We start from the raw sequence: 21,914 nt of genomic DNA, 5'->3' as shown, positions 1-21,914 counted from the left end.
CCTGTATCTGTGGGGTGAAATCTCCTAAAGACACCTAAAGTAATTATTAATTCTGTTAACCTATAGGGTCCAGGGGAGAATTTTATCCTTTATTTACCCACAAATAAAAAGTCCTAACAAAGGCTTTTGAAAGTCCATTGCATACTGATTTTTTTATGCTGGACTAGTTTGTTTCTATTCAAATGTGGCAAGATAAGACCAAGAAAAACAACATTAAATTTTTCCAATGTTTTGCTTAGAAACAACCATGGTCAAAGTCTCTCTCCCTTGAGAAATTTCTGGAGAATTTCCTTTGTCAGTGTGATTCTTTGAAGACTTTGCATTGAGGAATTTACAACACTCAAGTTGCTCCCTTTTTTACAAGCCACCAAAGCTTACAAAAACCACGTCCTGCGTTCTTGATGTTATATGAATATCAGACTTAAGAGAGGTGGATGAAGTTTCAAAATCAACAATAGGAATAGCTGTACATACCTCAAAACTTCCAAATCATATTATCCGAGAACAACAAGGTTTGAATACAGACATTATCAATTTATGCCCAATAGGCTAGCTATATTTATTCTTAATTCTAAAAGTTATTAAGAGTGGAGGCATGCACACTAGTTGTATAAGCAAAATCACTTCAGTGCTATACCAGAAAGAGCCTTCAATCTACATAATACTGAAGTCTTGCACTGCGAGCTATCTGTGTAGGCTTTTATACCATAACCATCAGCATAATATATGAGACTTGTATTATTGTGTACGTTCCTAAGAAAACACAGTAATACTGTATGTCTAAAGATCCGTACAGAGCCATTGTTGCAGATGTATGCTGCACATCTCAGAACACTGAAAGTCTTAACTACAAGGAGATAGGAGTAAGGTTTGTTATAAATGAAACGTGTTCAATGACAAATCCCAAATGCTAGCACAGAGGGGGTTAATAATGCATAGAATTTCTGTTTGCTCCATTCTCCTCACTGATTTTTCTACAGAATTTTAAATTTGATATAGTTGTTTTGTAAATCCATTATTAGCTTTTGTGAAAATAACTTTCCAAATGCAAACTACTGCAGTTGTCTTCCTGAATCTGCAGACAGACAGCCTGAAACAGCAGCTTTACAGGACAAATCCAGCCCTGACCTCTGGAGCAGCAGAAGTGCCCCAGGCAGTGGAACCAGCATGGTGCTACTGCACAAAGAGACAGGGGGAGGAACTTAAAGGGCACATTTTCTTCATTACACCAATGGCATGTTTCTTTGCTTCCCCTAACAAAAAAAGTAGTTTGTAGCAAAAGCAAACATGAAGTAGAGCCAAAAAATGTAAACAAATGTCTTTTTTTAATTCTGTACCGTTACTCTTCATAGTTTGAAAATGTCTTGATGATTCTTCACCCCTTTGACAGTCACTGAGTTTTCCCTTGCAGAAGCAAACAGGATGACGCTGATGCAAAGAACCAGTACGGGCAGTGCAACAGTACAACATCCCCATGACTGTATTGCTGAAGTGAAGAATTGGTAAATGGATATCTAGAATTCAGGAGGAGATTTCCCTCCTTATAATAAGTTGAGGTTGGTGACATTTTAAGGGCCAGCTATTTAACAGTATTTCTGTATTCATTAGGAGCAAAATTCACCTTGGTGCAGACATGGTCCTTTATAGAACACTTACGCCTCATGAGGAGGTTCAGGGAAGGAGCAGCTGTGGCTGGAGCAAGAGATCAGGAGGCTCTCTGCACCCTGATACACTGCAGGAAGTTTCAGGGAAGCCTCGGAACAGGTTAGCTCAGAGAACAGTTTTGGGGAAGCCAAGGGGAAGTCAGAGGAGGCACCAAAAGATACATTACCTGGATTCCATGGCCTGAATACCCCATGTATGGGGGAGAGACTGCTACTGCAGCTTACAAATTGACATGGCATCCAGAAGGGTGGTGTTGCAGCCCCAGAGCCTGCCAGGTGGATGTGGGAGTTAATTCTATTCCCCAACTCCCACTTAGTTCCCTGCAAAAGGGTAATCTTGGGCTTTGTTTAGCAAGAGGTACATTTGAACCTGAGAAGCAATTTTAAAAAGACAATAATAAAGCGTTCAGAAAGACAAGAAAGTATCTATCTAATTCTGTGTTCGTCCAACTACTCTTTCAGGCTGATAACCAAAGATGGTCATTAATTTTAAAAGCGCATTCACACAGACCTTAAATTATATTTTAAATCTCTCATTTTGTGCTTTGAAGACAATCTAACAATGTAACAACTATGAATTGCTAGTACTCCAATTTCCTCACCTTACTATTTCCTCTGGGTAACAGTTGTTAATAGTGTTGATGTACTCTTGAAGAAGTGACCCTGGCTCTGCTTTTATCTCTTGAACTTTTTTAAGTCCACCACTTGTTACAAAGAGACGTCGTGCTTTGCTATCATGCGGCAGCACCTACAAAAAATGAAGTACATAATGAGTGTTAAACTTTCCTTTAAAGAACCTTCTACATTGGTAAGCTTTAATATTAAAAAAAAAAAATCGGAGAACATACACAGAGAATAAGATAAAACAGAATTGCAAGCAATATTCAGAGATGTAGCACCTCCTGTAATAAAGGTTTTATTTTAACTTGTTGGTTAACTAGGAACAATTAAATCTTGAGCCACCTCCACTAGGCTGCAACATAATTTGACCTGTTCATTTAATATACACCACTGTAAATCATAAAAATACTTATGACAGCTTTATGCAATTAATATTTTAATTGTTTCTACAAAACAACATGCCTGCGAAGATTAAACAAACAGAAAACTAACATGGAATGATAATTGCACCTGTCCCATTGCCACTGACTTAGTTAAGTCTTTTATATTGATTCACTCAGTTTATTTGTATAGCAGATTTTCATATCATTCTTATGATCTAATATGGATTGTTACTATCAACTCAAGTTCCTGGATATTAAAAACCATGGATCAAATCCCGCAGTCCGTCTGTGTAGCCATGGATGGCCTCTACAGACAGCAAAAATGCAATGTTTCTGCTTCACAAAGGAGATGGAGAGCAGAAGTGGTAAGTAAAGGGATTTTGCAGCCCCCCGAATGATGCTGATATGCAGCTCTCTCCAGAGGAGGAGGAGGGCTGTGGGCAGGCAAAGAAGAATGGCAGTAGTTGGCCAGTGGATCTACTAGGCCAGAATGGTATGTGGAGTGAAACAATGAGCTGTCAGCTACATCTATGTCACAAAAATAGCCATGATTGATTAAACATGGTTGGACCCAACCCTGTAGGTTAAACCCTACATGGGCAAAAGCACTTTATAACTTGATCTGGCCCCATTCGTATTGACTGGGCAAACCAAGTTTTAAATTTGGTTGTGTTTCAGTTGTTAACTAGCGTCTTGGAAAAAAAAGAGCAACTATGCTAAAAGAGTAGGGAAAAGGAATGAGACACGTTCCCCATCAGGTAGATTAGCTAACAATTTAAACAGACAAACTTCATTTCTCTAGTTCCTTTTGTACCATTTAAACACCCCCAGAAGGATTAAACAACAGATTCTCCTGGCCCTCAGGTAGAGAGGGCAAAGGGAGGAAGCAAGGAGCTTGTCCCCATTGCCACTTCATGCAAGGGCCAGGAACAATTACAATCCCTTCACTAAGAACAGGAGTACTTGTGCAAAATTTGTTAGTCTCTAAGGTGCCACAAGTACTCCTGTTCTTTTTGAGGATACAGACTAGCACGGCTGCTACCCTGAATCCCTTCACTGTGGAACTGCTGTATCCAGGGGCACAAACTACCTAAAAGAGGATAATAAGGGGGTAAGCCATGCCCCTTCCTCCCTCCATACTGGCTCCCAAGCTGGCTGGGGGGAGCAGGATGCACCCTCCCCTTGAGCAAGAGAGATCTTAAGGAGGGACTGTGTGTCTCAGAGAGGCACAGTACCTCCCTCAACCCCCACTGAGACAGTGTGGTGATGCACAAACCTATACTCAGGGCATTGCTCAAATGGCCATAGCTTCCCCACAGTGAAGTGCACTTTAGACAATAAAGCTTTTACTTGGCTATAAGTGAGCTGATAGAAGCAATCTCCCTAATGTCCAAGGACAGAGAATTTCAGAGTCACAGTGCAAGAGAAACACTTTTACTGCAAAGAACTTCATATAAATGTATACATTATACATAAACCACCCAAACATAGTTTGTTTAATGCAATGGGTGAGGAGAAGCATAAAAAACCAACATGTCATCCAATATAAACTGTGTCCGTCCAAGCCATTTACAACATTAGAAACAGCAAAAATCCATACAATGGGCAGCTAGCTACTAAGAGCCCCCTTTATTACTCGCTGTGGTCAGCAGAGCTGGTTGGGAATTTTCTGACAAAATATTTTTTCATCAAAAATGCTGATTTGTTGAAACCATTCATGGGGAAGAGTCAGTTTCAACAATTTTTTTCAACTTGAAAAACTAAGTTTCAAAATTGTCAAAACGTTTTGTTTTAACATTTTTTTAAATGAAAAAAATCCATTTTTCCCGGTTGAAACTGCTTTTCCTTTTGAAATGTAAGTTAGTTATAGTAAGAAAGAAAAAAAAAAAAAGAGAGAGTTACTCACTTGTACAGTAACTGAAGTTCTTTGAGATGTGTCTCCCTGTGGGTGCTCCACTTCAGGTGCTGGTATGTCCGAGCACCATTGATTGGAGATTTTCGTTAGCAGTGTTCAGTCGCAACACACGTGCACAGTAGCTGTCTCACTGCATGTTGGAGTCTCATCTATCGCGCACACAGCCCAACCCCTTTAGTTCCTTCTCTACTATAGAGTCCTCGTATCAAACTCCAAAGTAGAAGGGAGGAGGGTGGGTAGTGAAGCACCCACAGGGACACACATCTCAAAGAACCTCAGTTACTGCACCAGGTGAGTAACCCTCTCTTCTTCTTCTTCTTCTTTGAGTGCTGTCCTTGTGGGTGCTCCACTTCAGGTGATTGTAGAACAGTGTCCACTATGGTTGGGGGGACTTTGGAGTTACATGCATAGTGGAGGAGAGGACTGTTAGACCCAGCATGGCATCAGCTCGTGAGTCCTGTGTAATTGTTTACTAGTAAATGAACGCATGTTCAGAGGCCCATGTAGTAGCTCTGCAGATCTCTGAGATATGTGATGGGTTGGACCCCCTTTTCAGGGTACTACTGGATGTGCTGAGGTCCCACCTAGCCCGCCTGTCCCACCAGCCTGGGCTCCCCCATCCTGTGCTGTTGTGACAGGTTCTCAAGCTCCTTTCCAGCGCACACACATAAGTAGGGACACACCCAACTCTAGAATCACAGCCCCAGAGTGTGGGATGACTCAGCTAGGAGATTGCCTAGCACTCCTGTGCACACATCCTTTGGTATGTAAACCCAAAATTATATTGTATTGTGCTTTATAGAGATCTATATAGTGTAAGCTCATGAAAATCGCCCCCTCCCTCATTGTGGAGGAAGAGATACACAGCTCTTTGCCATCCCCCAACCCCGTAGTTATGAATTGCACAAACTGGGTTTTAGAAAACAAAACAAGTTTATTAACTACAAAGGATGAATTTTAAGTGATTATAAGAGATAGCAAACAGAACAAAGCAGATCACTGAGCAAAATAAACAAACACACATCCTAAGCTTAATTCACTAAAGAAACTGGTTACAAATAGTAATTTCTCACCCTAAATGTTGTTTTAGGCTATAAGTGAGTTGATGAAAGCAATCTCCCTAATGTCCAAAGACAGAGAATTTCAGAGTTATGGTGCAAGAGATGCACTTTTACTGCAAAGAACTTCATGCAGAGTTTCTGCAGCTTCGAGTTTCAGGTATTTCTCTTCATAGGCTAGACCCATGAATTAGCCTGGGTCCCAGTCCTTTCTTCCCAGATCAGTCTTAGGTGTTTACAGCAGTCATCCTGGACAGGGATTCAGTGAAGAACCGGCAACCTTGATTAACTCACTCTCCAGCCTTAAACAGGATTTACATATGGCGTGAATCTTTTGTTTCCCTGTTTGCCCCCCCCTTTCAGTGGAAAAATACCAGCTCAGGATGGTGTCCTGTACCAGGTGACATGATCACATGACCTTACAGTGTCAAAGCAACCATGAGACAATGTTTATTTGTAATATCCACAGGAAGGAACTCCAGGAAGATGGGAAGTCAGCATTTTCAAAGACCCGTTGGCTTTCCTAATGGCCCATTCAGGCTGATTGCATTCTGTCTGGTGGGCATTCCCCAAGTACACACACAGTTGTAATTGTTACATAGTCAATATTCCTAACTTCAGATACATAAATGATACATGCATGCAAATTGGATAATCAGATTCAGTAAATTTTCCAATGATATTTCACAAGATCCATCTTGCATCAAATAAATCATAAGCATGTTTCTATAAAGAATATGGGGTGTAACGTCACAGTACATTGTTCAGAAATGGTATAGATGCTGCCATGGAACACACAGAATGGGACCTGATCCCCATTGGTGTCTCTATCTTATCCGTTTGATAACATAGTTGGATGCAGCTCGAGATCCACTTAGATAGTCTCTGAGAGGATATAGCGGAGTCCTTGAATTGTTCTATTGTCAAGAAGAAGAGTCTTGGGGATTTGCGGAAAGATTTTGTTCTATTCTGGTCAAACATCTAGAGTGTGTAACATGGCCTCCTGTGTGTTTCTGTGCAGTCTGGGGTACAGTGTGGCGAGATGAATAGGCTGGTTGATATGGAAAGTTGAAGCTATTTTGGGGAGGAACTTTGGGTGAGGTTGCAATGTGATCTTGTCTTTAAAGAAGACAGTGTATGGTGGATTAGCCATTAATGCAACAATCTCACTCACTCGTCTAGTGGAGGTGATAGCCACCAAGAATGCCACCTTGACATCCCAGTAACAAGTGGCCAGCAGCTCAAAGGATGGTCTAGTAAAGCCTTTGAGAACTGGGTTTAAGACCCAAGTGGTGAGGGTTGGTATACTTCTGGGTAGAGATTCTGTATGCCAGTGAGAAACTGCTTTGTGGTCAGGTGCGCAAATACCGAGAATCCATCGATTTTATGATGAAAAGTGGTGATCACCGTGAGATGTACTTTACTAGAACTTGTGGACAGTCCTGAGTTCTTTAGTTCTAAGAGATATTCTAGCACTAGCGACAGTGGTGTAGTATTGTTTGTTCTGACTCCATATGGAGAATCTTTTCAATTTATGCACGTATGTATTGCATGTGGATATACATCTGCTGTTCAATAACATGTTTGACTTGTTCCAAACAGACTAATTCGTGCTGCTGGAACCATGAAGGGGTTTTCAGATGGAGTTTCTCCAGGTTCAGATGGAGGATCTGACCATTGGCTTGAGAGAGAAGATTCGGTCTCAGTGGGAGAGTTCGTGGGGCGCAAACCGTCATGTGCATCAGGTAAGGATAGCAGGTCTGCCTGGGCTACGCTAGGGCTATCAATATGATTTTGGCATTGTTGTCCTGTATTTTGTGTAGGACCCAGGGGATTAGGGGGATTGGCAGGAATGCATATAGGAGTGCTGCGTCCCATGTGAGGAGGAAAGCATCCCCTACGGATCGAGGTCCTAATCCCGCTCTCGAACAGACTAGCGGATATTTGTGATTCTGAGATGTAGCAAATAGGTCAATGGTGGGTAACCCCCATCGTTGGAATATATGTTGTAAGTAGAGCCCTCCATGGATACAAATTTATATTCACGGATTCAGATATCCACGGGTATAAATCGGTTTCCATGGAACTGCAGGGCCCTCCCAGGAACCGCAGTGGTGGAAAGAGCAGAATGTTGGGCTGCCACTCCCAGGAGCCAGCACCCCACGCAGGCAGCTTCTCCAGTGCAGCTGTACCATCCACAGGCCCGCCCCCAGCCCTGCCACCATCCTTCCACACAGCTGTCTGCGTCTCCTGTCTGGGGGTGTGCGCACTGCATGAACACAAGAGCATGACCAGGGATAGCTGCCAGTGAGCCTGCCCGCCCCAGTGGGCGGAGCTGTGGGCGGTACAGCCATGCCAGAGGAGCTGCTGGCATTGGATGCTGGCTCCTGGGAGCAGCAGCCCCACATTCTGCTCCTTTTGCTGCTGTGGTTCCCGGGAGAGTCCTGCAGTTCTGCGGATACTGATTTATATCTGCAAATATCCATGGATATAAATTTGTATCCACACAGGGCTCTAGTTGTAAGACTGAGGGATTCATTTCCCATTTGTGTTCCTGTGAGAACCATCTGCTTAGAGTGTCTGCTGTGGTATTTTGACATCCAGGGAGGTAGGAGGCTGAGATGTCAATGTGATGATGAATACACCAGTTCAAGTTTTATGACCTAAGTACACAGGGAGTGGGATCGTGCACCCCCTTGTCGGTTGATGTAGAACATGCATGCAATATTGTCTGTCATCACCCATACCATCTCGTTCCTTATGAGCGGAAGGAAATGGAGGCAAGCATTCCATCCCGCTATTAGTTCCAGTATGCTGATATGGAGATGTTTCCGCTGAGACTACCTGCCGTGGATTGTCTGATGATCCAGGTGTGCATCCCAACCTATCAAGGAGGCATCTGTTGTGATCAGAATTGAGGGTGGTTCCTGGAAAAAGGGAATCCCTGAGCAGAGATTTTCCTGTTTTGTCCAACACTGAAGGGATTCTAGTACTCTGGGAGGTGGTGTTACGATCTCGTTCAAACTATGTTTGATGGGTTTGTATACGGAACTCAGCCAACCCTGTAGGCAGTACATGTGTAGTCTTGCACGTTTTACCATGAATGTGGTGGCTGCATGTGTCCTAGCAGTTGTAGACAGGTTTTTGCTGTGATTCGTGGACTGATGAAAACTGTCTCTATGAGCTTTTTTATTGCCAGAAATCTGGTTTGCGGTAGAGATGCTCTGGCTTGAACTGAATCGAGGTGTGCTCCAATGAAGTGTAGTTGTTGTGTGGGTATCAATGTCGACTTTTGTATGTTCAATTGCAGCCCAAGTGTTTGGAAGAGGGCAGTAGTCGGTCGGTTGAGCGATTTCTGTCGTCACTATCCAATTGGGGTCTTTCAGGAAGCAATCATCTAGATACAGGAAAAACACGATTCCCTGCTTGCACAGGTGTGCAGCGACAACCGCAGGGGTTTTGGAGAAGACCCTTGGTGCAGTGGACAGTCTGAATGGAAGCACTATGTACTGGTAGTGCTCGTGTCCTAATAATGTGAATCGGAGGAATCGCCTGTGAGCTGGGTGAATGGTAATGTGGAAATGTGTGTCTTGTAGGTCAAGGGCTGAAAACCAGTCCCCCTCTTCCAGCGCTGGGATCACAGTGCCTAATGTGACCATTTTGAATTTCTGGGAACGGACAAACTTGTTAAGTTTTCGTAGATCCAATATGGGTCGCCAGCCTCCATTTTTCTTCTGGGTCAGAAATAATGGGAATAAAAGCCCTTCCCTCTGTATTGCATAGGTACTAGTTCTATGGCACCTAGCTGCAGTAGATGATGTAGGTCCTGCCTTAAGAGGTGCTTGTGAGAAGGGTCCCTGAAGAGGGACGGGGAAGGAGGTAGGGTAGGTGGGCAAAAAATAAAGTGGATGGCATAACCTAATCGTATGATCACAACAAGGACCACTGGTCCTAGAGAATTCCCATGTTTGATAAAAAGGTCTCAGTCGATGGCCAAATGGGCAAAGTGGTGCTGTCTTGTGGGAGGTCATTCAGACCCTTGACCAACAGTTAAAAATTGTTGCTTAGTAGATGACAGTTGTGACACCGCTGGTTGGGGTTAAGATGGTTGGTGTCTTCGTGGTTGGTTTCTCTGCCTGTTGGTGTTTTAAGGTCTGGTATTCTGGCAACTACATCGTGTCTCTTTAGAATGGTGGTAAGATTGGTAAGGCTTTCTTTTAGCTAGTGATGTGTAAATGCCCAGCGTGCGGAGTGTTGCACCAGGAGGGTGACCCTACATTGCAAAGTGGACTAGGTACGTATACCTTCCTTCCTAGGAGGTCCAGCCGTTTGTGGTCCTTATCATGGAGGTGTGGATTTAAAATGTTTAGATCGATGGTTTGCCAACTCGACAACCAGTGAGTTTGGTGACGGATGAGAAAAGAGGAAATCCATGCCTTTGGCCAGCACATAATATTTTCTATCGGCCCTTTTGCATGTTGGTGGAATGGTGGCTGGCATCTGCCACACCGTTTCAGCAGGTTCCAGAATGGCGTTGTTTATTGGTAGTACAATTTTTGAGGACGATGAGGTTTGCAAAATTTGGAGCAATTTATGCTGATTTTCTTGGACTTCTTCCAAAGGTGTGTCCTTGCTCAGTGCAATTCTCAAAAAGTTCTTGAAACTGTTTAAAATTGTCTGCCATTGTAGGTGGAGGTGGCATAATGGCCTTGTGAGGAGAGGAAGAATTGTGAGGTGGTGACGCGTTTTCCTGACCTGTTTATTCTTCGAGCTTCTCTGTTATATCCTCTGGGACTATGGATGTTGTAGCCACTGGGGACAATGAAGGAGACCTAAGTTCACCTCTGGATGGTGATGAGGTTTTGGCATAGTGGGCTCTATATGCTGCCCACAGGTCCCATGTTGGCCACTGCATGGGAAACGCCATGGGAGGACACATCCATGGTTGTCCATACCATGGGTGCGTGGGCTGTTCATGATGATTTTTTGGCCCTCAGACTTTTCCTCCAAGTGGTCTGTGTTGAGGAGGCGAGGAGTGTTGTGGGGAGAAGACCCCCTCATCCTGTTTCTCATTCTCGCTGTCGCTTGGTACTGATGGTGTCATGGGAGAAGTAGGCTGCATAATGATGCTTCTTGGGGGAAATCCATCAGTGCCAAAAAGTGGTAATTGGGGCACTGAAGATATCTATATATCCCTCTGCATTAGGAATTGCTGTGGTACTGATGGAGGCAGTGCCAAGGATTTTGTAGGAGCTGAATGGTGTGCAGCTGTCTTGTGGCTTGCCTTTGTCGGTGCCGGTGGACCCATCATGGTGATATCAGTCAGGGCCAATGGAGGCATCGGTGCAGAGGTCATTGTCAGTGCTGGAGGTGGCAGCAGGCTTGGTGCCATAGCCACTTCCCATAGCAACATGGTCAGTGCCGTGGAGGAGGCATGGCTATGCCTATATCTCAACTCCATTACTGCTTTGGGCATGGGTGGCGGCTGACTTGCCGGCTTGGGGAGGATGCGCACACACTCTCCCCCAAGCTCTGGGTGGGTGGTGCGCAGCCCCCCACCAGCCTGAAGCAGGCAGCCCCCCACACTCCCCGCAATGGGTAGCGGCCCCAGCGCCCGGGGGCCCCCCACTGCTGGGCAGCCCCAGCCACCCCAAGGCCCAACCGCAGCCACCCTAGCCCTCGTCCCAGCTCCAGCATGCTTGCCTGAAGAGGAGCAGCCAGCCTGCCTGGGGCCAAGGGAGAAGGGCAAGCAGGAGGGGGCATTCCAGGTGGATTGTGGGTGGGCCACGCTGGGCTGTTTGGGGAGGCATAGCCTCCCCCAGCCTACAATATGCACCACCCATGGCTTTGGGCTCAACGGTACAGCCTGTGCTGGAGGTGCTGGGTGAGTCATAGGCACTGACTTGAGAGGCAGTCAGCACCGAAGGTAATGATCTCACAGGGGACCATTTCTTTTTGTGTGGTTTCCTCTGGGGAGAGGTTGACTCTCGCTTCCTCTTTTCTTTAGAGGACAGAGCTGTGCTCTTCCTTGGTTCCAACCTGGTCAGAGAGCCCTTAGTGACATGTTTTGGGAGGTCCATTTTGGGGCTCACCTGCAGCAATTTCTCCATTAGGATCATCTTGAGGCAGAGGTCCCAGTCACGCCAGGCTCTTGCCTTCAGGTTGTTACAGTGAACGCACTTTTGGGGTATGTGAGATTCACTGAGACATGTCACACAGAGAGAGTGTCTGTCAGATATCAGCATCGCTTCCCAGCAGGAGCTGCATCTTTTAAAGCCTGGGGAACCAGGCATGTTCCAGAGAGTGCTCCGAAAGGAACAGGGAATGGGAAAATAAACTTTTCTTTTTAATCAAACTACTAGCTAAGCTAACAATGAATTAGAACAAACGTATCTAAGGTATCTAGCTAATATTTTTCTTTTTTCTCTACCTACAGGGGAAGAAGCTGACACACTGCCCCAAGTTCCATCTTCAGCCGAGGACGGTTGAGAAGGAACTGAAGGGGTCAGGTCGTGCGCACGCTAGATGAGACTCCAATGGTGCAGCAAGACGGCTACTGCACACGTGCATCCTATACAAACACTGCTATAGAAAATCTCTGATCAACAGCACCAGGATGCACCAACACCTGAAGTGGAGCACCCATAGGGACAGCACTCGAAGAAGAATATAAACATTTCAAATGGTCAAAATCAAAATGTAATGTTTCAAATGAGCTGAACCAAGAATTTTTTCAGATTTTCAGTTCACAAACATTTTTGAGATTGACTTTTCATCCCAATGTTGAATGGGAAAAACTTTTCAATACCTCAACATGTTTTGCAGGATAGGAAAATGGTTTCCTGGCCAGCTCCAGTGGTCAACTCACATAAGCAACATGGCACTGGTATTTTGAACAAATGTGCAATCCTTATTGATTTAGCCAGATGTATAAACAGCAGCATTTCCAAGCCTGTGAAATGTAGTACTAGATAATATCAGAGAATTTTATTTTGGCATTTCCAGCAAAGAACACCAGAGCAGGACAATCTGGCACTCTCTACTAAAGGATTATGCAGTATTGTATTTGAAAGAAGAAAGGACTATAGTGGAGTGGGATTCCCTAACAGCTGGTCACCATGGCAGAAACTCAAAATACCTAAAATCCATGACAGTTATTCACAGTTTAAATAAAATATTTTAATTACATTAATTTTTACCTTTATATTTTGCTCAAATCTGTTACTTAAATAACAGACATAATTGCACATTTTAAAGAGTTTGGAAGAAGATTTTGGATTTTTCCACCTAGTCCAGGACTGGAGTCAAAAGATAAAACACAGAACTGGAGAAGCTTTTACTTTTAAAACAATTTTTCTAATAATTGATTCAATTCACCCCAGTGCAGAGAGCTTGCACTAGACCTAAAACATGGCTTCAGTGGGACTTAAGCAATGCACTGACCTAGTTGGGTTCTCTGCATAAGGGTTAATTTTCTACTTTGGCAGAGGAGGAAGACAGTGTCTTGCTTATGAGTAAGGCTAAGATTTTCTGACTGTTATTTTTAGTAGTCACAGACAGGTCACCAGCAACAAACAAAAATTCACGAACCCATGACTTTTACGAAAAATAACCGTACAAGCCGCAGCAGAGGTGCATAGCCCCAGCTGCAGCCCTCACCGCGGTGCAGAGGCGCACGGCCCCGGCAGCAGCCACCGGTGGAATCCACAGGGCTATGTGGGGAGCATAGCCCCGGCTCCAGCCCCAGCCACGTCTTCAGCTGGTGACAGATAATATATTTTATTGGACCAACTTCCATTGGTGAAAGAGACAGAGGTCTGTGTAGTTCAAAAGCTTGTCTCTTTCTCCGAGAGAAGGTGGTAGTAAAAGATATTACCTCACCCAACCCCCTTGTCTCTCTAATATCCTGGGACCAACAAAGCTACAACAACACTGCAAACATGCTGTTTAGGTAACAGATGGTTAATCTATCATTCACCAAGAAGAGCCTTTTCTTACCTTACTGAACTGCCCAACTATGTGTTTCAGAATATTGGGAGGCGCATCATGCAGCAAGGGTTCAAGTGCTGGCAGATATGTGCATTTCTGCAAGATGTTCTTTAGGGCCTTTTTAGTCTATTGAAATGCAAAACAAAATGTCTATAGTAAGACATCAATGAAACAACAATGTTAATTTATGTTCCACATTCCTGATGTTTGAAGTCGGGTCAATTTGCTTTTTTGGTCAGAATTATTTCAAAAGGGCAATTTTCTGAATCAAAACTACACAATCCATCAATTAATTTAATAAAGAATCAATTTTCGGCTCATCTTATCAAATTGCAAAACAAACCTTCAGTGCATCATATTCCTATTAAGTTATCTAGTCAAAGTAATGGCAATTTTCCTCGGAGTACAATGGGAAAGGGAGCTGGCCCCCTAAGTAAATATAAATTAAAGTACTGTAATACAATAAAAAAGTTAAATTAAAAATAGGTTTTTAAAAGATTGTATTTGAGCAGTAGTTTATTAGGAGACCCTGCCAGTCTGGACCTGCACCTTGCACTGCCACCTCTGCAAAGGGAAGTGAGTGTATATCAGTGTTTGGGTCCTAAAGCAGAGAAAATAGAGAAAGTAATTGTGTAGGACTGCAGGTTCAGAGAGTGTGTGAGAGAGAGAGAGAGAGAGAGAGAGAGACCGACCATTGGCCTTAAAACTCTGAAAATGGCTATATAAAGGTGGGGTCTTCTTACTCAACAGATTTGGGGCTGATCATTCTCTAGTTGTCTTCAAAATGGCATGACATGATATGATAAGATATATATCATATATTATACGATCACATCATTTCCTGTAATGTCACACAAAAATCTATTTCAACAAAGGCTAATAGGCAGACAGTAACTGGCCCCCTTGTAAATGTGTAATGATGGCCCTAAATATGGACTATCTTTTACCCAAGAGTGTTTTTTTTAAGCCAGCAAAAACACATTTCATACTGACAGCACTTATAAAATTGTAAGAAAGGCTTATGTGTACAAAAAATAAAAATACACCATTAGACATCACTCACTGATTGGTAGCATGAGAATACTGAATAACAATTAACACTAATTTTGAAGGACTTAAATCTGGTGATTAACAGCAATGCATAGTATTTCAGACATTGCACCTACTTTTACTTGAAGATCTTCTGAGCTTTCTGTTTCCATATACAGGGAAAGCAGCACTGGTAACACATTTGTTACAGCAACAGCACGTGCATGCTCTGGAGTATGTCTTCCAATCTGTCCCAAGGCCCAAGCAGCCGCTGCCTTAATATGATCTTCTCGTTCCTCTGACAAGCAGATAGACAGCTGTGGCACCCCCTGTAGTATTCATTAAAAACACAAACATTATGAATCTAGGGCAGGACTAGGCACTGGAACAGATTATTACAAAAAGCTTGTTTCTTCTATTTCTATTTTTCTGGCTTGAATACATTGCAGACGAACATAGGATGGAGCTGTCATTTTTCAAATCAACTATGTGGCCAGAAAGAATTAAAAAAAAAAGAATCTATACAAGTCTAACTGGAGAGAGAATATTAAATATGCCAGTTTCTCTGAGTTTGAGGGCAATTTTAGTGAACACATCAGCTACTCCAAAGGTTTCAAAGAGCAGATGCCACAATTCAGGCTGCAGCTGAAAGCAAAGCCACCATTTTTGTCAGACACTGATATTCCAAGGTCTCTAGTATTTCTGTATTCACTTTATATTTTTTTTATGAATAGGAATCTTTCATATTATCATTTTTTCCTTTTTTATGGGACACAATTAATCTAAGAATGACTAATATGTTATTACATAGGGAGATGTTGACCCATATTCACATGAGCTGGGACCTTCATCAGTTAGATTGCTCCCTTAGTCATGCCCAGTTTATAATTAGAATTATGTATTTTGATAATGCATAATATTTATTCAACTATCCATTGGCCTTAACACACATCAAAATGTTATGTTAGATACAATTATATTTAACAAATATTAAACCCTCTTATTGTCTATTGCATATTTGGTACAGTAATTCACCTCCCCTCTACATTACTATCAAACATATTCATTTAAAACTGAAAAATCTACAAACATCAAACTTATTAAGTGCAAAGTATCATATGTATAGCTGAATCAAACTATATAATGCATTTCAGGGACCAAGATTGTGTGTAAGCATGATGATTATTGTTGTAAATTTATTATAGTAGTAGCAGTGCAGTCATAGTGTGCCATCACAAATTCTTGTTTCAAAAAGGATTATAATGTGGCTACAAATATTTGTTTTAACAAGAAACAGGCTATAGAAAGTCACACCTCTTCTTTTCTTTGTGTGTGCAAATACAACTCAGCATAATTTTACATTTCAACAGATGCTTTTTCTAGTAAACCAATCCATACCAACATAGCACAAAAGCAGCAACTGATTAAGAACCTTACTTTTCCAGACTGTCCCATCATTTTGAACTTTGAGTAATATTACAGAAGATGCACTCATATCACTAGGTATGTCATCTTGTATCAAAACTATACATGTTGTTAAAAACTGTAATATGGTTAAGTTGTTTATTTAATAAAGGCACACATAAATTATAATTCTTGTACTGAATAATTTAATCTAAAAATTATATACAACTGCCTAGTCGCATTATTGAAAAAAATGGATATGTTTTATCAGCAGTTTAAGTGCACTGTTACTGCCAAGCGTGAAATGTAATACTGGTTTAGTTTTACTCTTTCCTTAATAGTTATCTGTAAGTACACGACTGAAAACCAGGGCCCTGATCCTACACTTATACTTGTACTTAACTTTAAGCGCTTGAGTAATTTCACTGATTTCAATGGAGCTACTCAAGTGCTGAAAGTTAAACAAGTGATAAAGTATTTGCAGGATCAGAACCTAAGGGACATACAAAACAGAAAAATATGCTGGTACTTTTTCTATGATGTGCATTACTAAACAAATCAGTAAACCACTCCATCCAATCATCTGTGGGACTATATTCTTCTACCTCTTCCTCTCAGAAACTCACTGTAATGGCTATAGGAAAACAATGAATCAGGAGCTAACCTTGGAGATGATCACTGCCATTGCCAGGTTCTCAGAATGAGCTGCTACGTAGCCAAGCATCATGATGCCAGGCAGCCTGACATTTCCTTTGCAGTTGCCAATACAATCAATCACAGCAGCAACTCCTCCTGCATTGACTATAAGTTGTGAAAGCTGTAAGAAGATAAACTAGAGAAATTAGATACTGGAGCATATCTATAACCATAATGCAGTATACTCAGGTGATCCTTAACTATTTCACTCCTGTTTTTTAAAAAAGTGTAACTCTATCGTTGACAATCAAGTCACACTGGAGTAAAACTGGAGTAATGGAGTGATGAATCAGATTCATTCTTTGGACTTATGAGTGCTCATAATGTAGCAAAACATTTATATTGCGATGAACGTCTCTGTTTTCTATTAACTTTACTGCAAGGCAAGATGGACATTGAATGCTATGGACTTGCCTAATCCAAAAATCTATTTAGTAAGTATTTACTGATGAATTACGCAGACGAAAATTCAACATGCTAATGACTTGTAGAAATATACATATTGAGCCAGATGCTCATTTACACAAAGGCCCAATTACACCACTCTGAGTTTGTGATGGGTCCTTAAAGCAAGTGCATGTGTAATTTGTTCTAAGAAGCCTTGGTGCAAAGAATAATCAGGACTGGGGGTCTTTAATGCCCACTAAACTGTGGCTTATATTTTTCCAAATTATGTCACCTCTAACACAGAATCATAGAATATCAGGGTTGGAAGGGACCTCACAAGGTCATCTAGTCCAACCCCCTGCTCAAAGCATCACTTAGACAGCAGCATTTGAGTGGTTTAGGACATCACCAGCATTTAGAGATTATATTAATTTCATATTATTATGGAGGATTTTTCCACCTATACTGATGGGTATTTTCAGTTTTATCTAAAATTCCCAAAGCATTTTAGGAACAGGACCATTTTATTAATGCACCAGCTTGGTTAGAAGATACTTAACTTTTAAAGCGGTCACTTTAAAAATATAAATACTCTCTACATGGCTGTTGACTGCAGTCACTTAGGGTCAAATCTTGTATCAGTGCACAGCCCCAGAAAACAGAAGGGAAATCCAAGAGAGAGGGGAAGGAATCCTCCCCCTCAGGCTGTAGAACAGCTGCAAAGCCATTCCATGACTACTACTGCAGCCTCCAGACCTACCAGTTCCCCTCCCCCCCTCAAATATGCATAGGGAAGCAGGGCCGGCTCTAACTTTTTTGCTGCCCCACGCAAAAAAGAAGAGCGGCGCCCCGCCGTAACACACACACACATACACACACAGAGCGCCGTGCCGGGCCGCCCAAACCCCCGGAGCACCACCGAAACCCCCACTCCCTCCCCCCGAGTGCCTCGCCACGCCGCCCAAACCCCCGGAACGCCACGCCGCCCCTCCCCCCCCCCCCCCCCCGAGAGCCAGGCCGGACAAACTCCCAGAGCACCTCACCGGGCCGGCCAAACTCCCACCCCAAGCCGGGCTGCCCAAACCCCCAAGCGCCGCGCCCCGCCAGGCCGGCCAAACCCCCTCCCCCCAGAGCGCCAGGCCAGCCAAACCCCCACCTCCCCCGAGCGCCGTGCCGCCCAAACCCCCGGAGCACCGGGCCACACCGCCGAATCCCCTGCCCCGCCCCCAGGGCTGTGCCACCGAAACACCCCCCACGCTGCCGGTCGAAACAAAAAAACAAACAAACAAACAAAAAAAACCCTCAAGCACCGCCCCGCCAAAAAAAAAACCACACACACACACACACACACACACACACACACACACACACACCCACCCCGCGAGGGCCCCCCGCCACTCCAACATTGGCCGCCCCTTCTAAGGTGCCGCCCCAATCACGTGCTTGGTCGGCTGGTGCCTGGAGTCAGTCCTGTAGGGAAGTCCAGTAGAGATGTGTTCCACAGCACAGAGCAGCTGTGGACCACTGCACGAGCTCTCCAAATCCTGCTGCTGAACTAGTTCCCTTGTGTTTGCAGAAGGAGGCCAAGGGGACAATTTCCAGAATGTTCATATAACTGATATATCTGACTAGTTTAGAAAAGTCCTGGGGCCAGAGTCAGCTCTAGTGTAGCACAAATTCCTAGAGTTGATTTACAGCAGGGATGATTTTGGTCCAATAGCTATCAGTTTAAAGTCAAGCTTATGGATTAGAACTTTCCAGTGTCAATGAGAGTCATTAGGATTCTATCTAAAGCCTGGTTAGGGCACAACTATTGCAAATATTCACAGACCATCATTGCCAACTCTTGTGATTTTATCTTGAGTCTTATGATATTTAATCTTTAGCTTCAAGCCTCCGATTCCTGTAGTTCAGAAGCCCAGCTTTCATTTCTTTTTAAAAGCAAGTTTTTATGGCTGTGGAAAAAACCTGAAAATGTGACTCAAGTATCACCTAAAGGCTCAACAACCAGAAGGAAAAGAAAAAAATCCCAGCATTTTAAAATATCTCATGATGTTTAAGCCAAACTCATGATTGGAGGGATAAGGGGGTATCTTGGCTGGCAATATTATTAGTGCACTCCCCATTCCCTGCACTGACACCTACTGGTAAGGAAAAGCTAATTATATACATTATTCCTAGTTTCCTAATCCAATTCATATTCAATACACATCCCAGAACAACAACAAAAACATTTCCATATTTTTCTAGTGGAAATTACATAGAGCCTTTTGCCCTCCCTTTTTAAAAGCAAATGACCGAATAACATGGCATTGTATTTAAAATGTAAAATCTAATGATGTGACCTTGTATTTGCATTTTCAAGGTGTTACCTCAGGCGTGTGCTTTGCTATCTCTCTAATTAAAGTTGCAGCATTTTTCTTGACATATTCATCTGAGTCCTTCAGGCATGTAAGTACAACTGGGAAAATTTCTGCTTCAACCCCCATTTCTGCAAGATCCACAGAATGTTTTGCTATTTGGCTGAGAGCTGAAAGCACCTGACGCTGGTAAACAGAAATTGTTTTATAAATTATTATTATACAAACACCCCACAACACACACAGAGTGTCATCATATACACATCTGCTCCATCAAAAAACAAAGCAACACAGAGCAAACCACCACAGCTATTATATAATTCATTGAGTCAATTCATATGCAAGTCTAATAGCTGAGAGTATTTACTAGTATCTAATAAAAGTTTCTCCTTAGGTTTACCTCTTAAAATATGCTATATAACAGGAACACAAATACAATAAGTCACAATTTAACACTATATCTTAAAAGAAAATATAGAAACCTATAGTAATTGTTTTTGCTTGCAAAAGCATAAGATTGAGCCCACAGATCTTATATTTAAAATATTCCATGTAAGTGTTTAGCTATATTCTTTTTAATATTTTATTATTTATTTATAGCTGTAAGAATAAGACAGTAAAACTGTACACAGGAATGGAACTATATTTTCTATAAACTAAACTATAAATATGACAACTTAAGAGCTATTGAAACAAATATTCAATGTATTCCAAAAACAAATACATTATTGTATTTAAATATTAAACTAAAACGTTTTTATAATACAACCAGAAATGTGTAACTCTGCTTGCCTGTAACTGGGTTGTACACATAATACCTATTAAATCCATCTAACAGGTTTTAAAGTTTAGGGCTTGGGTTTTACATTTAACACCAAATTTGTTTCTTAGATATTACTACGTAAATCTCTTTGTGCACTCCTGGCCTAGAACACAAACACTATTCACTTGAAAGACTAGTTTCACTGTTCCTTATTGAAGAGCTATTGAACACACAAACATAATCAGAACTCTGTTATCAACTATGTAGTTATGTATGCTTTGTTTGTTAGACATTTCAATAAGATCTTGCTAAATCAAGATGGATATCAATGTCCTCAGTTTAGTAACAAATAACGCCCAGTGTAATTTCGAAAAAAAAATTAAAAGTACCTTCAGTTTAGCATCAGGGTTCAGGATCATCTGAGCTAAGTGAGCAATGGCCCCCGCATCCACTACTGTCTGAGCTAACTCTGGAGAATGCTTTGAAATATCACTGAGGGCTGAGGCAGCAATCCTTTTCAAAGCAATTTCTGGCTCCTGGATACAGAGTACTAAAAGAGGAACAGCTCCTGCATCCACCACAGCTTGTGACAGTTCTGTAGGTCCAAGAAAAGTAATTAAGTGAGTATGGGTGACTGACCCTTGTGCAAGCCATTTTTCACCCTGACAGATAGAGCAAAGAAAAAAGCGAGGGTGTACTTCACTGTCTCGACATCTGCATTTCAAATCAGCCCTCCTGGTTTCATAAACCATGTGGACCAATCCACAACTGAAAAGAATACAGGTCAATAGATGGACCCCCATTTACATGCACACATTTGAGGTAGATTAAGCTGAAATGGTTTGTTATTCTGTGTTAAAAAAAAAAAGAGTAAGCAGATGTCAGCTGTTTAAGCCCTGGCTATTCTGCACTGATCAATAGGCAAGCATTTTATGCATGGCTAACAACAGAGAAAGCTACAGTACCAAAATTTTACCAACCACCCTAATTAGACAACATTTTGTCCGTTTAAATGATAAGCAGATATTAATACGGATCATGTGCCAAATACAGCAATACTATTTAAAGAACAAACATATTTTACACTGTTCATTGAAAAAAAATGCACCTTGTTTTGTAACACAATCCAACAAGGAGTTGCCACAGTCCATTTAAAAGACATTTTGATGGCACTAAAATATAAATTCTACCACATATATTTAGTTAAATGAGATGTACTGTCATTGTGAGATTATGCATTTGAGTTTAGCACAACATCCTTAGCTAACTTCATCTTAATTAAAAAAAACACACGTAATTAGCTGACTTATTCAAGAACTGCAGTATTAGAAATTCATTAGCTCTTTCCCTATATTCGGCATTAATCACAGTACTGAAATAAGAAAATTATTAGATAATGAGGTGCAAAAACTACATGATAACCATTTTAAGATGTTGAGGAATGAATACAAAATACATTAGTTTCAAATAACCTGTTAGCTTCTTAAATAAGGTTTTGCTACGTTCTATCCTTGTTATGCACATCCATTCTTATCTTTAACATTTAACTTGGCTTACAGTACCATGGCAACATATGGCTATTGTATTTCAAGGACCTAGCTTAGCTTTTCATTTACAGTCCATCAATCAAGGCTTTCCATATTAA

At 42.0% G+C, this 21,914-nt stretch overlaps 1 protein-coding gene across 1 annotated transcript in view; it reads right to left on the bottom strand.

Moving 5' to 3' along the window:
• The window catches only part of SPAG6 (sperm associated antigen 6), a 53,535-nt gene that overhangs the window by 4,039 nt on the left and 27,582 nt on the right, over positions 1-21,914 (bottom strand). The window contains exons 5-10 of the mRNA XM_054020675.1: positions 20,659-20,864; positions 19,519-19,692; positions 16,728-16,880; positions 14,797-14,988; positions 13,640-13,756; positions 2,267-2,412 (exon numbers count right to left, since the gene is read on the bottom strand). Of these exons, the coding sequence (XP_053876650.1) occupies positions 2,267-2,412; positions 13,640-13,756; positions 14,797-14,988; positions 16,728-16,880; positions 19,519-19,692; positions 20,659-20,864 (988 nt within the window). The remainder of the gene's footprint in view (positions 1-2,266; positions 2,413-13,639; positions 13,757-14,796; positions 14,989-16,727; positions 16,881-19,518; positions 19,693-20,658; positions 20,865-21,914) is intronic.

This window comes from Malaclemys terrapin, chromosome 2 (genome assembly GCF_027887155.1).
Source record: "Malaclemys terrapin pileata isolate rMalTer1 chromosome 2, rMalTer1.hap1, whole genome shotgun sequence".
Taxonomy (NCBI): domain Eukaryota; kingdom Metazoa; phylum Chordata; order Testudines; family Emydidae; genus Malaclemys; species Malaclemys terrapin.
This window is presented reverse-complemented; position numbering and strand designations above follow the sequence as displayed.